Below are 15,876 nucleotides of genomic sequence, written 5' to 3' on the forward strand. Positions count from 1 at the left end.
TTAGAACCCTTTTTTGACTGAGCTTCAGCCAAGTCCAACGTCACATGGTTTAACCACAATTATAGCCTTAACACAGGGTTTCTCATATTGGGCTATGCATTGGAGCTACACCAACCCTGCTCCACTTCATTGTATTATGTCAGTGCACCTCTTCACTGTTTATGGCCCATGCTCAGCTGACGTGCTACCTAGGCCCAACTCACAACGCAGCCTACGTGATCTGTGGCCCAAGCTGCACATGGGCTGTGGTCCACGTATGGCCTAAAGAGATGCTCATTAGACATCTCATCTTTGGAGAAAACTTGACATGAACATGATGGAGAGAACTGTTTCTCCAATATCGTGGTTACAGATTCACTGGACTACAGGCAGTTACATCATGGTATGAACCAAAATGCTCAGAAGGTTTCACTGTTTCACAGTCTTTTAATGCGGTCATCAAACTGCATATGGGATTACAAGAAGTGATTTGTTTAGCTTCCATATGGCCTTGCCTTTGCCCTGTGGGCAGGTCCCACCTAAGCAAGCACGCTTCTCAATACGGTGTCATTAAGAGCAGAATATAATCAAAGCTGGTGTGAGCAGGTATCCGTCATTCTCCCCCGACATCCCCTTGAAGCCCTGAGATGGAAGCAGAGGAGGCACGTGCCTCCTGGCTCTCTCAGAAAGACTTGTTTCAAGGAGGAAAAAGGAAGGGTCTGAACACTTAGAAAGCAGCAAACAGCTGGAGAGCAGCAGCATTGACCAGGACAATGGATCCTCCAAACAGCGCGGGGCTCATCTGGAGCTGGAAGGCAATTCCTTGTCTCTCAGCTGTGAACCAAAGAGAAGTGTGTCAGGTTGTGGTTGGACAGTGACAGGGAAGGGAGTCTAGTCATGGGAACAGGAGATGGGAGATAGGCAGCTGGTCTAGGGCATGGGGACATGCATTTACAGTGACATCAAGGCAGAACTGGGCACGTGAGTCTTTAGTGCTTGTGGGGATAATTCCCCTCCAGACTTCTTCACTGAAACTAATTGCAAGTAGAGGTTCTGCAGACACGGAGGCATTCAGATGCTACAGGGATGAGGGACACAAGAATCCCTGGATCCTGCCACAGGACTGCACTGAACCCCACTTGTTTTGCTGCGCGTGGCAGGTCTGCCTGGTCAGGGTGGTCTCAGCCTTGAGGAAAAGGGAAAGCCATTTTTGTATCAAGGAAAACAAACTCATTCCTACCAGCGTTGTATTCACAGCTCTTTCTCTTCTCATCTGAAAAGGAAGCAGAGGATAGCAGTTGGTTCAGCCAGGGTTGGCAACATCAGTCTGGTGACTCATCCAGTACTGCGTCCAGTTCTGGGCGCCGCACTTCAGGAGGGATGTGGACTGCATGGAGAGGGTCCAGAGGAGGCCACTCACATGATGGGGGGCAGCAGGGCAGGCCCTATGAGGAGAGGCTAAGGGACCTGAACCTGTTCAGCCTCCACAAGAGAAGGCTGAGGGGGATCTATTGGCCATTTACAAACTAGTCAGAAGGGACCAGCAGGTATTGGGGGAGTCCCTGTTCCCCCGAGCACTACCGGGAGTGACTAGTAATACCGGTCACAAGCTGGCAGAGGGTAGATTCAGACTAGACATCAGGAGGCGCTACTTCACAGTCGGGGAGGCTACAATCTGGAACCAACTTCCAAGCGAAGTGGTGCTGTCTCCTACCTTGGGGGTCTTTAAAAGGAGGCTAGATGAACACCTCACTGGGGTCATTTGACCCCAGTACTTTTCCCTGCAATGGCAGGGGGTTGGACTTGATGATCTGCTCAGGTCCCTTCCCACCCTACAACTATGAAACTATGACTCCATTGAGGGTTGAATGTAGTACAGCGCTCAACAGGCCAAGGAGATTCCCACTGGTGATGTTGTGTCTTGTACCCATCACTGCATGCTGGGGGAGAGTGCCTCTTCCTCTCTGAGTCTTTATGGACCAAAGGCTCTGCACGCTCCCTCGTCTGAGACCCCCTCCAGCAGCAAGAGTGTCATTATGTCTCTACCCATCCTAGTGACAGGCCCCATATCATAGTCACCTTCAACACCCACACACACAGTACTCACTTCCCAGATAGCCTCAGTTAAAATGGCTGCAGGCCTGGTTGGTGCTTTGGAGGACAAAGCTATTGCCCTTAGCACTTTCTGGGGCCATTTATGGGCCATCCCCACTACAATATCACTCTTGCACACCCATCATTAGTCAAGGCTCACTGCTGAGGTACCCCCTTCACTAGCACACAATATGGACAGGCTTGGTGATAACCCTGGACACAGCTAGCCATGAAACCAATTGTCACTGCCTTGTCACTAGGTCTTGGCTGAGCATCAGAGGGTCCTTCTGCCAGGGTGATAGCTCATGTCAGGAAGGGCACCCAGCTGTAAAAAAAACTACTACTGCTGCACAAAAGTATCTTGGATCCTGTGAATTAAATAAAGCCAGAGCTTTCCTCATGACAAGACAGAACTGTGAAAAATTGGCAATGGGTAACACAAAGTGGACAGATGTGGGTAAAGAAAGGAAGAGGTCTAGGTTATGGCCAATGCAGAGAGACTTATGCTAAACTGAGTCACCTGAAATGTCAAGAGATCTCACAGAAGGAGTACAAGAATTGACAACTGCTCCAAAAGATGAAAAGACATATGTCCATGAGCCACATCCGGTTGATAGGCCGTATGCCTGACATGCCGATGTAGGAGACGGGCCTGACTGGCAGCCACCTGTTAGAGCAACCAAGACTGAGGGGAGATGACAAGATCAGGGACGTTGTGACAACTTCAAGCATCTGACCACAGGATGTAGTGGATTGCAACCAGTGGAAAGTGATGGTCTGAGCCACTGATCCCACCCCAAGCTGGGAACCACAGCCAGGAAGGAGGAGAGTAGAGAGTTTCTTCCCCATTAGATATAGCTTTACATCCTCCAGCCTGCAGAACTGTAGCCCTTTTAAACAATTCATCTGTTCTGTCAGACATAACTGTGGACACACTCACTATGCGTATAAAATAATCAGTGCCTTGTGGATAACACTAAGATTTTGATCTCAGCACAATCTTGTATCTGTAACTACAACCAGTGAATCCTGCATTCTGTAACAGGGCAGTCCTTTCTCTACTTCACACAATGTTAACTTTGCTTTCCTGGGCTCTCTCCTGACAAACTGAAAACAGTGTATTATCCCTTCTCTACCCTATTTATAATTCTTCTTGTCCCTCTTGTTTGACGTTCCTATTATCAAAACAGCCTGAACTGACCATCTCTCTTCATGCTGAAATCTCTCTACAAGCCAAATCCCTAAATTCCTTTAATTCTTGTGACTTCCTAAGATTTGAGGGGGTCAGAGTTGTACACAAAAATCCCAGATGTGAATATTTTCACCACGTCTGTGATGCAGATGTTACTATCCACCTCATCTTCTTTGTTTCTCTGGTTAGGATCAGACATTGCATTTGTCCTGGACCAGGTGTGCTTGTGTTTGTCCTGGGACAGACCTGGCATGGAAATACATGGCCCTGCCAATCAGGGTTTAGTGAGCAACTGAGTGCAGTGCCACTCTTTTGTCACTGACCATCTTGTTCAGCTGCCCAGGGTGCTATCCCAGGACAAACTGTTAGCCCTTCTTATATCATAAGCCTATTTAGGGTTTGTTCCCAGATGATGGACATGGACATCTGAATACCGTCATTTTTTCCCAGGAGAAATGCACCATCTCTTTGTAGCCTGTTCCATTTGGTTTTGCTTTTGCACTGAGCTGTCCGCAGTGCTGCACAGGCCATTGCTTCTCAAGCATAAGCTTGTTGCAGATGGAGCAATGAAGATATTGAGCTACTTCCAAAGGCAGCTGGACACACACGCATGCCCTTGGAAATGTTCTCCCAGCAGCTGAACACCTCTAAAATAGCTCCTCTTTTGAGCAGTCTACTTTTGTTTCCACAGGCATGATGGAGGCAGATAGCCTGACCACCAACACCACTCCTACCCCATGCTCCTTACCTCCCTACTCTGACTCTCTGCTCTCCTTCCCCTATACCCCCACTGCTGTATGGTGAGGGGGATGAGATGTGGAAGCTGAGAAGTAAGCCACAGGTCACTGCCACTGCCACCTCCTCTAGTGCCCCTCTGGCCTGTGCTAGAGGAGGGTGCAGCTTCCTGAAAATTTCAGGCCAGGAACAGCACAAGCACATGTGTATGTCTCCTGGCTGAAAGGGTTCCTTGGTGAAACATCTCCAGGTACATTACATCTCTGCCCCCATAAGTTCATCAAGGACCAGCGGAGCAGTACAGGTCCCTCAAACTGTTCCTCCAGCGGACATGGCCTTGGGCTTGTCATAAGGAGTTTCTTTCTTAACTCAGCCACACCCTGCATTTCCATACAGGCATCTCCTGGGTTGGGTACCTTCAATCCCTGGGTGCCCTCTGTGATGGCTAGAAGATGGCATTTAGATATTTGCTTTGGGGAACTGGCTTGTAGGTAAAGTAGGTATTGCATTAAAATAATGGTCCAGGTTAATGGCAAGAGTTAACTGATTTCTAAAAAACCTATTTGAGACAAAAGTTTCCTTCAAGGCCCACTGTGTCTGACACAGAGAACCAGCAAGTAGACACACAGGCTGGGGAATTGAAGACATGTACCATGCTGTTCCGTAACAGAGATGAGGGACTCTGCCAAATTGGCCAGGTCACAGGGTCCAACTGCAGGGCCCTTAAGATTTCTGGTTTTGGTAGATGGACCAAATTAAGAGAAACTGGAAGCAACCAAATTACAATGTGTGCATGTGTTGGGTTTGTGAAATAAAGGAATATGCTGGCAGGATAGAACATGGATAACATGAAGACCACAGGGAGGCCAATCAATGGTGCCCAGAGATGAAGAATCATCAGAGGACAATGAATACAAAAGCAAATACAAAATTTCAGAGCAGCAAAGGGTCCCCGAGGTGGAAACCCAAGACCACCATGAACAGAAGGCATACCACCGACCCATCTCATCCACCCCACTGGGTGACAGTAGACCTTAACTTTCAACCTAAAAAGAAGCTCAGGGTCAAGCTCGCATACCGGTCAGATGTATCTTCTCTCTGTGGCAGCTTTAGGACTGGTAACTATATAACTGTTTATATTATTCTTCTCTGCTGTCACTGTGTATCAATAAAATTAAACTATTATTGAATAAAATGATCATGGTCAGTCTGAGGCTTCTGGGTCTGCCCAAGAACTGACAGAGGCCGTGCACAGATGGGACATGGTCATCATGGGCAACTTCAATTACCCACACATAGATTGGGAGGAACGCTTGGCTAAGTTGGATCGGTCACATAGCTTTTTGACCTAGATTCATAGATTCATAGATGTTAGGGTTGGAAGGGACCTCAATAGATCATCGAGTCTGACCCCCTGCATAGGCAGGAAAGAGTGCTGGGTTCAGATGACCCCAGCTAGATGCTTATCTAACTTCCTCTTGAAGACCCCCAGGGTAGGGGAGAGCACCACCTCCCTTGGGAGCCCGTTCCAGACCTTGGCCACTCGAACTGTGAAGAAGTTCTTCCTAATGTCCAGTCTAAATCTGCTCTCTGCTAGCTTGTGGCCATTATTTCTTGTAACCCCACGTGTTATGTCTCAGCTCTGTGTTCTTGGGCAACCCTGGCACAGGATGCAGTCTGTCTGACTCACAAAGGCCTCACCCCCCCCTCCCTTCCTCTACCTAAACAAAACTGATTAAGATGCAGTGAGAGACGCACCTAAAACTCTCTAGATAAGGGTGATAAGAGTGAACAACTGCCCTAGGTCTCATTTACATCTGAGATGGAACCAGATGACCATTTATTTACTTGAGAGATGGAAAACAGAAAGCCTGAAGCAGAGACTGCAGTGAATTCTGGGACCAGAGAAGCAGGAGAGCGCTGCATGATGGGGAATCTGTGCTTCCAATGTTAATCAACCCATGTTCACACACACCCAGCTCAGCATTTATCAGACCAGTCCTAATCTGGATTTGCTAAGGACTTCCCCCCTCCCCCCCCAGACACACACACACAGCTCTAAGTTTAATAGGCATCTCGGGCCGTACATTCCCCGGTCCCACTATGGGAGGCCTATTTAAACTCGATTGACTAAAACTCGGTTGCCGGGTTAGGGAGTGCTGAGGCAAGAGACTGAGTCCGAGGGGGTATGGGCAACATTTGAACAATGGTTAAGGGTTCATCACAACATCCAGCCTGCTGGAGCCCTAATCCCAGGTGTTGTCATATCTTTCCCGAGACGACTGGTGGGAGTCCTCTCCACAAAAGGTTATGAGCACCCCAATAATTGCTTTAAATCTGGAAAAGTCATGCTAAGCTGAGGCTTGTGCACAACAAGTAAAAATCCAAAATCCTAATGCTGTAAGCTATCTATTGTTCCTGAAGAAACCATGAGATATCCCATCAGTATATGTGCCATCCATAGGAAATTCAAGCTGACTCCCAAGTATTTGGGTTACTCCCTAATCTTAAGTGTTTCCTGATTATCAATCAGTTTCCTGAGATGGTCCAAACCAGATAACCCCTTGTTAATAGAAAAGACAATGATTTACACTACTGAGGGTGCTTCGAAGCAGCTGAACTGAGGGTATAAAAATCTGTAAGTGTGTGCGCTGAAAAAGAAAGAAAAAAAGAAGCAGCAGGAGGAAAGAGGGAGAAAAGGAAAGAAGAAGAAAACTCCTGTGCTGACACCATCCCCTGTCGTTCTTGGGACGCTGGAAGAACAGATCATCTCTCTCTTCAAGGACTGTGCTACGGACTGTGCCTGTCAGCTTTGCAGCCTGGGTACCGTGGACTCGGTGAGATCCCAGCACTCTCTCTTCTGTCTAGGCATAAACTTCTGAACCTGAACTGTATCAGTTAAGCTTGAGCTAAGTTTCCCCAAATACTTAGTGAAACCAGGGTAGTATTGTTATTGTTTGTGTTTGTTTTTCTTTAGCATGGCTATTACTACTAGTACTATTATATATTTCATATGCTTAGCAATAAATAACTTTTATAGGCAAACTGGTAGTAATTGGGTATATTTTTCCTTCTCTGCTTCTCTTTCCTCCCGTGCTCTGCAGCAACGCTTCTTTTACCTATGCTAAAGATCCCTGTGAAGCCCAAATTATTGTGGGGTCTGCTCATCAGGAGGCCAAAGATTGGGACGTGCTGAGTTTGAAACACATAAGGGAATCAGCTTGTACAGGCTGATTGACCAGTTTGACTCAGACGTGCCCTTATGAACTGAATGCTGGCCCATGAGGGTGTCAGCTGGACACCCAGCCGGATTCAGAGGGATTCTGTTCACCTGTGTGCTTGTGTCTGACTGCATTTTATTGTTGCTCTTATGAACTGATCCTTGGCATGAGGGTGTCAGCCTGTCCATGCTGATCAGCCCAGCCAGGTCAGGCGTGTCACGTTAAATTGTGTGTGTTTGTGTGTATGACTGATTTAGTGACTGGAGGAACCCAGTCCCATTGAGATTGAGTCCTGCAAAATAGCTCCACTGGGGGTGAGGGCTTGCAGAAGGGAGAAATACAGCTCCGTATAGTAACACAAGTAGCACATTGACAGAATCACCAAGACCAAGGTAATGGGCAAATTTGGTAACACCGGGGGCACCTTGGTGAATAAATACTCACCAATTCCCTTCTGTGCCACCGTGATGAACTTATAGGCAGCCACAAGGTCGCCTCTCAACCTTCTCCTGCGGAGGCTGAAAAGGTCCAGGTTCTCTAGTCTCTCCTCGTAGGGCTTGGTCTGCAGGCCCTTAACCATACGAGTGGCCCTTCTCTGGACCCTCTCCAGGTTATCCGCATCCTTCTTGAAGTGTGGCACCCAGAATTGCACGCAGTACTCCAACTGCAGTCTGACCAGCGCCCGATAGAGGGGAAGTATCACCTCCTTGGACCTATTCGTCATGCATCTGCTGATGCACGATAAAGTGCCATTGGCTTTTCTGATGGCTTCGTCACACTGCCGGCTCATGTTCATCTTGGAGTCCACTAGGACTCCAAGATCCCTTTCCACCTCTGTGCCACCCAGCAGGTCATTCCCTAGGCAGTAGGTGTGCTGGACATTTTTCCTCCCTAGGTGCAGCACTTTGCATTTCTCCTTGTTGAACTGCACCCTGTTGTTTTCTGCCCACTTGTCCAACCTGTCCAGGTCTGCCTGCAGCTGTTCCCTGCCCTCCGGCATGTCCACTTCTCCCCATAGCTTTGTGTCATCTGCAAACTTGGACAGAGTACATTTCACTCCCTCGTCCAAGTCACTGATGAAGACATTAAAGAGTATCGGTCCCTGGGCCAAGCCCTGCGGGACCCCACTGCCCATACCCTTCCAGGTCAATACTGACCCATCCACTACGACTCTCTGGGTGCGACCCTCCAGCCAATTTGCCACCCACCGGACTGTGTAGTCATCCAAGTCACAGCCTCTTAACTTGTTCACCAGTATGGGGTGGGATACCATATCGAAGGCCTTCCTGAAGTCTAAGTATACGACATCACCCCTCCTCCTGTGTCCAGGCGTTTTGTAACCTCGTCATAAAAAGAGACTAGATTGGTCAGGCACGATCTGCCTGCTATGAACCCGTGCTGGTTTTCCTTCAGCATAATTTGTCCTGCCGGGCTCTCACAAATGTGAGCCTTAATAATTTTTTCAAAGACTTTGCCAAGGATGGAGGTGAGACTGACTGGCCTATAGTTGCTCGGGTCCTCCTTCGTCCCCTTCTTGAAAATGGGGACCACATTGGCCCTTTTCCAGTCCTCCGGGACTTAGCCCGTGCGCCACGAGCATTCAAATATTCCCGCCAGTGGCTGTGCAATGACATCAGCCAGTGCCTTCAGCACCCTCGGATGGAGCTCATCCGGGCCTGCTGACTTAGAGGCATCCAGTTCCTCCAAGTGACTCTACACCATCTCAGGGTCTACGCATGGCAGTCTGGTGCCTTGCTGCTGCCTCTCTACAACCCCAGTGAGAGACTTGTCGTGCCCCTCGCTTAGGAACACTGAGGCAAAGAACTCGTTGAGGAGTTCAGCCTTGTCCCCCCTGTCCGTCACCAATTGTTTCTGCCCATTTAGCAGGGGTCCTATTCCTCCCTGGGCCTTCCTTTTATTCCCTATATATCTAAAAAACCTGTATCAAAGAACTCTATCTGACCCAGGAAGTGCAAGGGCAAACCAGAGGTAATGCTCTCCTAGACTTGGTCTTGGCCAAAGATGATGATCTGGTGAGCAACTTGAATATAGAGGATCGCCTGAGTGACAGAAACCATGAGATAATCATGTTCACTGTCTGTCACAAGACAGACAAATCAACTAGCAGGATTGAAGTCCTGGACTTCAAAAAATGCTAATTTCAGCAGGCTCAGGGCAATAATAGGGGAAGCAATGCAGGACCAGTGACCAAAGGAGAATAGAGTACATGAAAAGAGGTTGTTCCTCAAGGACAAAATCCTCAAGGCACAAAAGAAGATGATTCCCATGCAGAAGAAAGGTAGCAAAATGGCTAGCAAGCCCCCTTGGCTTAACAGAGATATCACGGTCCTCTTGAAAAAGAAGAAAGAGGCCTACAGACAATGGAAGCTTGGGACAGTTCTCAAGGAGGACTACTCAACAGTGGCCTGCACTTGTAGGGAGAGGATTAGAAAAGCTAAGGCAGTCACTGAATGTGAATCATTAGCAATGGGAATCAAGGACAATAAGAAGTCCTTCTTTAGGTATGCTGGGAATAGAAGGGAAACAAATGGAAGTGTGGGACTCTTGCTTAACACCTCAGGACAGTTGGTAACCAACACTCAGGAAAAAAACTGAACTCCTGAATGATCACTCTGCTTTGGTATTTCACCAGACCGAGGGGGAAATCATGCGAGATAAGGCTCAGAGGGGGCACGGTGGGAATGACCGCCTTCCTAATGTAGATGCTGAGCTGGTGCATAACCAACTAGAAAAGCTAGACATTTATAAGTCATCAGGACCAGATGAGCTTTACCCAAGAGTGCTGAAGGAGCCGGCTGAGGTCATTGTGGGACCTTTGGTGAAACTCTTTCAAAACTCATGGCACTCAGGGGAGGTCCCTGAGGATTGGAAGAGGGCCAATATTGTGCCCATCTTTAAGAAGGGGAAGAAGGAGGACCCAGGCAAATATAGACCAATTAGCCAAACTTCTATTCCAGGGAAAATCCTAGAAAAACTCAGCAAGGAATCTATGTGTGATGTGCTTCCAAAAGGTAGGATTCTGAATGACAGCCAACATGGCTTTGTCGTGGACAGGTCTTGTGTCACCGATCTCATCTCCTTCTGTGACCAGGTATCTCACCACCTGGACAAAGGAGAGGAGGTCAACAATATATATCTAGACTTCCGGAATGCCTTTAATCCGGTATCCCATGATAATCTCACAGGCAAATTGGAGGATTGCAGGCTTAACTGCTCGACAGTTAAGTGGGTAGGAAACTGGGTGTGAGATGGGAGCCAGAGAGTTCTTATAAATTGATCTGTGTTGTCCTGGCGAGAAGTTGCCAGTGGTGTTCCTCAGGGGTCCGTGGTTGGTCCAGTACTTTTCAACATCTTTATCAATGATTTGGATGTGAGGGTGAAGAGCTCATTGACCAAGATTGTGGATGACACCAAGTTATGGGGAAGTGTGGCCATGCGTGAAGATAGGCTGTAGATACAGGCGGACATAGTCAGGCTGGAGAGTTGGGTGACTCAGAACCAGATGAAGTTCAACACTCAGAAGTGTGAAGTGTCCATCTGGGGGAAAATAATCCTCAACTTACCTACAGGCTAGATGGCACCAGTTTGACTTGCTTCATGACCGAAAGGGACCTAGGGGTAATCATCAACCATGGCATGAACATGAGCCATCAGAGCGATGCTGTAGCCAGCAGGGCAAACAATAGTCTGGCATGCATCAACTGATGCATCTCAAGCAAAACCAAAGAAGCGATTCTTCTGCTTTACTCAGCATTGGTGAGACCCCAACTGGAGTACTGTGTCCTCTTCTGGGCACCTCACTTCAACAAGGATGTGAAAAACTGTTAGAGAGTCCAGAGAAGAGCCACCCATATGATCAGAGACTTGCAAGGCAGAGCATACGAGGAAAAGTTGAGAGACTTGGGCCTCTTCAGCCTAAAAAAGAGAAGGCTAAAGAGTCCTGAGTCCCTCAGCCTTTTCTCATATGGTTTGCCCCTGCTACCCCTAACTTGATGCCTCCTCTAGCAGCAAGGGTGTCTCTTTCTCTCTACCCCACCAGCTCACAGTACACATATCAGAGCGCCTACCAACACCCGCACACACTCAGTCCAGTACTCACAACCCAAGAAGGCACAGTTGAAATAGCTGCAGGTCCGGTTGGTGCTCCGGAGAACAAAGCTGTTGTCCCCACTGTCTCCTGGGAACACACTGAATATCTCATTAACAGGGATTAGTGCTTCGTTTTCGTTCAAAATGTAGGAAAAGTACAGGATTGGCACCCCGAAGCAGGTGTGGATGGTGAAGAACGTGTCCTTGCCAAATTCTTCAGCCTTTTTGATTTCAAAAGACGAAGAGGCAAAGTATCCAAACCTGATGGGAGCACAGCCATTGTGCTGGTATCTAATGTGGTGAACTCCCCTGTACACTGGTATTTCATACATCAGGTTGCAGTCCATTCTTAGGAGCTGTAAAGCTCTTGTCAGGTAGTAATGAAAGGCTTTGAAGTGGAAATGGGTGTGGTAGGCATCTGAAGAGGCACCAGACTCCTGCACTGCCTTATTCAACTGCCTGCGTAGAAAATTGTCAGTGTAGGCTATAATTGCTCTTCCATGCTCTTCCTTAAAGCCTTTGGGAAGATCTGTGTAAAGGTATTCCCTCACTTCTTCCCAATGTATTGATGAATTTTTCCACGCACGTTTCAATAGCGTGGACTTTTCCAACTCGTTCTTCATCAGGGCTGGTGCTTCTGTTTCCATTTCTTTGGCACACCCAATGTACTGGTCATCAAAAGCATCAGGCATCATGCTCATCATGACTGTCTGTCGGGCTGTGGGAATAAAGCCAAGACAGATGGATGATTATGTGTTGCTCTAGCACCGTGTGTCACACCCAGTGCACACACATGGTAAAAGGCACTCCTTCTCTAGGAGCATCCACATATACAGGAGAGAGAAATGCGGAGAGAGGGGGTGAAATGCATTGCTACTGGGCTTCCCTATTCTGTCCTCAGCCCCTAATGATAACAGGGGTCTCAAAGCTGATTCCTGTGAGGAGGACAATTTGGGGATGGAGTCAGAGCAGTGGGTGGTGAAATTCTGCTTGCTTGCAGGAGGGTCATGTACAAAGTCCTGCTCTTCTGAACAGAGGAGCCCAGCGCAGAGAGGGGAGGTGAACAGCAGTGGGAGGCAGCAATAAAAAAGGCCAACAGGATGCTGGGAATGACTAAGAAAGGAATTGAGAAGCAAGGAGAAAACGCTGTTCTGCCCCTGTACGTTGACAACTTGAATACTGCGTGCCATTCTGGTCCCCCCCTCCACCAGGATGCAGTAGGAATAGGAAAGGCACCAAGATGACAGCAAGGATGATCATGGAGGGTGAACACATAGGCTCGAGTTCGCATGCAGCATCAAAGGGTGCCATTCCAGCAACCGTCGCACGTGTGACAAACCGTCCTTCTGGGCTGGGAGTGGGGAGGAGCTCAATGGGAAAACTTTACCTGGTGGCTGTTGGGCCAGGTCTGAAGGCCAAAAACAGCAGAGAAGGAAGATCCCTCGGGGCCACGTCATGTCTGCTGCCAGGTGGGGCTGGAGGGAAACACAACAGGAACATGACTGGATTGGGAGGCAAAGAAACCACAAAACCCGTGTAACCGTTTCACTTGGCTTCACTGAGCCAGGCCCAGGAAACAGAATTTCCTGTTCGGTTTCATGATTTATGCCCTGATTGCAGTGATCAAAACCTTATGAATGCCAGCATCTTGCTGGCATGCACCTTCCCTGCTGTAACTACAACCAACAGACAGGGAGTGCCCACAAATCCTGGGAGCTACATACAGGCCAGCTCCTGGGGAAACAGCTGGACCAGGAATAGTGGGTGAGATCCCAGGTCTGTGGGAAAGTTAGAAATAAGAAAAGCCACTTGGTTTGCATCCCAGGACCCGTGTACAGGACCCTGCTGCCTGCCGATTGTACTGGAGCTGCACAGATGTGACGCGCGCAGGGTCTCCCCCCATGCACCCCTTGTCAAGAGCAAAAATGCAACAGAAGTGCCCACAGCCGAGGCTAAACAGATCAAGTGCCTGAACTTCTCCAGTGCCTGTGCTGCCCAGGCAGGCTTCTGAGCTGAGGAAGGGCTGTCTGCAGCTTTCATACAAGAACAGGTTACAGGAAAGAGCCTGAATTTCATACAGACCGTTCCCCATTGTGTTGCATTGTCAGGACGTCAGGGAATGCTGAGCAATAAGAGCTTGATCCAAATCCTGCTGCAGTCCAGGGGATCCCCCACTGATTTCAGCAGCTTGTGGACCAGCCCTCCTCAGAGCAACAACATTACATTGATGTGTGGCAGGGGTGCACACACAAAACCACTCCTTGTTTGACCCTCCTTTGATTCGGATTCTAGAATCCACGTCTGCTCCAAGCCTGAATCCTCCTCCAAAGACACAGAGATGCTGAAACCCTCTGGGGCTGAGAGCTGACGTGGAAACTTTACAGCAGTCTCATTAGGAAGCTCATTGTTTCCTTCTTTCTTTTTTAGCAAAAATCATCATAATCAGGAAACCAATTTTTTCAATGAGGACTCTGGGTTTTGCTCCCTCGGAGCCTGACTCTGTTTAACAACCCCCGCAAAAGCCAAGAAGACTGGAAAGAGTAATGCATCTTTCAGAAAAACATAAAACAAAAATGAAGAAAAAACAAAGCAGACTCGGCAAAACTGGCCGAGCTCTGCTTGTGAAATAATCATATTTTTACTGTATTTTTATTCCTAGCGGCTTTAATACATATGGACCCAATGCACTCAGTAAAGCACGTGGTACTCATTCGTGCACATGCTGAATCTACAGTTTCTTTTGCACCCATGCTTCAGTGACCCCCTTTTGGTGCAGCTCTTTGGTGTTCAAGCAGCTTTTCTGCTTCTTCCATAATCGCTGTGTGCACCCCGTGAGTGGAGGCAACTGCTTTTCATAATACATACGTTTTCTGTGCTCAGGAGCGGGCTGGCTTCTCTTTCAGGGCTTCGATGTCCAAACGAGTCGCTGAAGGTGCTGCGATGCTGCTTTCATTTCTGACCGAGAACAAACTAGCTTCCAATGTTAAGTTAACATCTACAAGCCCACCCCTTCCTCCCGGGTCACCGTCTTTTATTTTTTATTTGGATTTACTTTCCTTTTTCTCTACACCGGTTTCATTTCTCTCCCAAAGTTGTTTTTGATTTTTCCAGGAAGTGTTTTTTCCTACATTTCCCTACAGTGCCAAGCTCCATTGTTTATGGAAGCTCCTAGCAACTTATGAACCCTGAGTGGAAATGGTCTCCCGGATAAGAAGTCAGGGCAGGGTTTCCTGCACGGGGCTGCAGCTGCCTTGGTCCTGATGGCTTTTCCAAACAGCACTGACGCTGGGTGGGCCAGAGCCAGGAGCTCTGCTCATGTGCGGAGTGGGGGCATGGGGCAGAGCCCCCCGACCTGGATATTGCTCAGCGCAGGCCCTCAAAGGGGAGTCTCCAGGGCCCATGCCCTTCTGCAAGTGGGAGTTCATTCACTCTCTGCAGACAGCCCAGGCACCCTTAGGGCTGTGCAACATTTTGCCGAGTGTTTCATTTAGAAGTTGTTTTGAGGCCAAAACAGTGACAGCAAAATGAAAGAAAAGCCTTTGAAACAGCTTCGAAAGGAAATGAGGGCACTCAAAACCTTTTGAAAGTTTAGAAATGTTTCAAGTTTTTGAGCCGGGCTTGGCTTCAGCGCTGGTCCCAGCTGACAGCAGCAGCTTCCTGTCATCCTGTGCAGATCCAGGGGCCGTGGCCCCCAGGCGGATTCTGGCACAGCCCCCAGCCTGGGACGGTGCTAAGTGTAGCGTAGCCCACACCCAGCTCCCAGAAGGTTGTTACTGCTGCCCGTCCCAGGTGGCAGGAGCAGCATCCTGTGATCTGGCAGGCAGGTTGGGGGCCCCCCCACACCCCTGGGAGGGCTGTAGGTCTCTGCCGCACTCCTCCCGCGGGTGCGGGGCCCCGATCTGCCTGCCGGATCACAGGAGGATCCTCCTGCTCCCTGGCTGCTGCTTGTCAACACCTTGAGGTGCAGTTTCCCAGAGTCCCCTGCACCTATCTCCTAGAAATTTGGCAAGATTCATGCACTGAGAAGGGGCTAGCAAGCCTGCAGGTTTCATCTGCATCAGGGAAGAAGTGACAATGTTATAGGCAGTTTTGTGCTTCCCCATTCTAGCCTATGGGTGAAACGGCAAAACAGAGTTGAAACGGCAAAACGGATTCGACAAAAAGAAACAGAACAGGGCTTTTGAAATGAAATGAAACTCAAAATGAAACACTGTTCCATCAAAATGTCAAAATGGAAGTCGAAGCGGAACAGTGCTGTTTTGCACAGCCCTAGGAGATCAAGCGAAAGGAAACCTGGGATGGGAGAGCAACTTTCCCAGCTGGAGGGGGGCCAGATCCTGGGCCTGCTGCAAGGGGAAGTCCTCTGGGGGTCCAGGGCCCATGTCCCTCTTGCAGACTGGACCATGGCATGTCCTGCCCATTCCCTTCTCTCTGCCCCAGCAGATCTCTCTCCCAAACCATGGGGACGCCAACTCTGACACAGCAGCTTCCCCACAGTCCTTGCCTTGCGGGGTATCGCAGCCCCCAAGAGAGGATGTGGGCCCT

The 15,876-nt window shown here is 48.8% G+C and overlaps 1 protein-coding gene across 1 annotated transcript; it reads right to left on the reverse strand.

Moving 5' to 3' along the window:
- Positions 1-406: 406 nt before the first annotated feature.
- Positions 407-14,391, reverse strand: LOC102575738 (ecto-ADP-ribosyltransferase 5). Its single transcript, XM_059723412.1, has 5 exons — positions 14,197-14,391; positions 12,719-12,806; positions 11,342-12,049; positions 1,220-1,252; positions 407-813 (listed from the first exon to the last, which is right to left on the reverse strand). Exons 2-5 carry the CDS (start codon positions 12,786-12,788, stop codon positions 707-709), a joined length of 918 nt encoding a protein of 305 aa, XP_059579395.1. The 5' UTR covers positions 12,789-12,806; positions 14,197-14,391; the 3' UTR covers positions 407-706.
- Between the last annotated feature and the right edge of the window lie 1,485 nt (positions 14,392-15,876).

Source organism: Alligator mississippiensis, chromosome 1 (genome assembly GCF_030867095.1).
Source record: "Alligator mississippiensis isolate rAllMis1 chromosome 1, rAllMis1, whole genome shotgun sequence".
Classification (NCBI taxonomy): Eukaryota; Metazoa; Chordata; order Crocodylia; family Alligatoridae; genus Alligator; species Alligator mississippiensis.

Coding starts and splice junctions, on each gene's coding strand:
- LOC102575738 (XM_059723412.1), bottom strand. CDS start 12,788: ATGACGTGGCCCCGAGGGATCTTCCTTCTCTGCTGTTTTTGGCCTTCA. Junction 12,050..12,718: donor CCTGGCCCAACAGCCACCAG/GTAAAGTTTTCC, acceptor TTATTCCCACAG/CCCGACAGACAGTCATGATG. Junction 814..1,219: donor GAGCTGTGAATACAACGCTG/GTAGGAATGAGT, acceptor TTTGGTTCACAG/CTGAGAGACAAGGAATTGCC.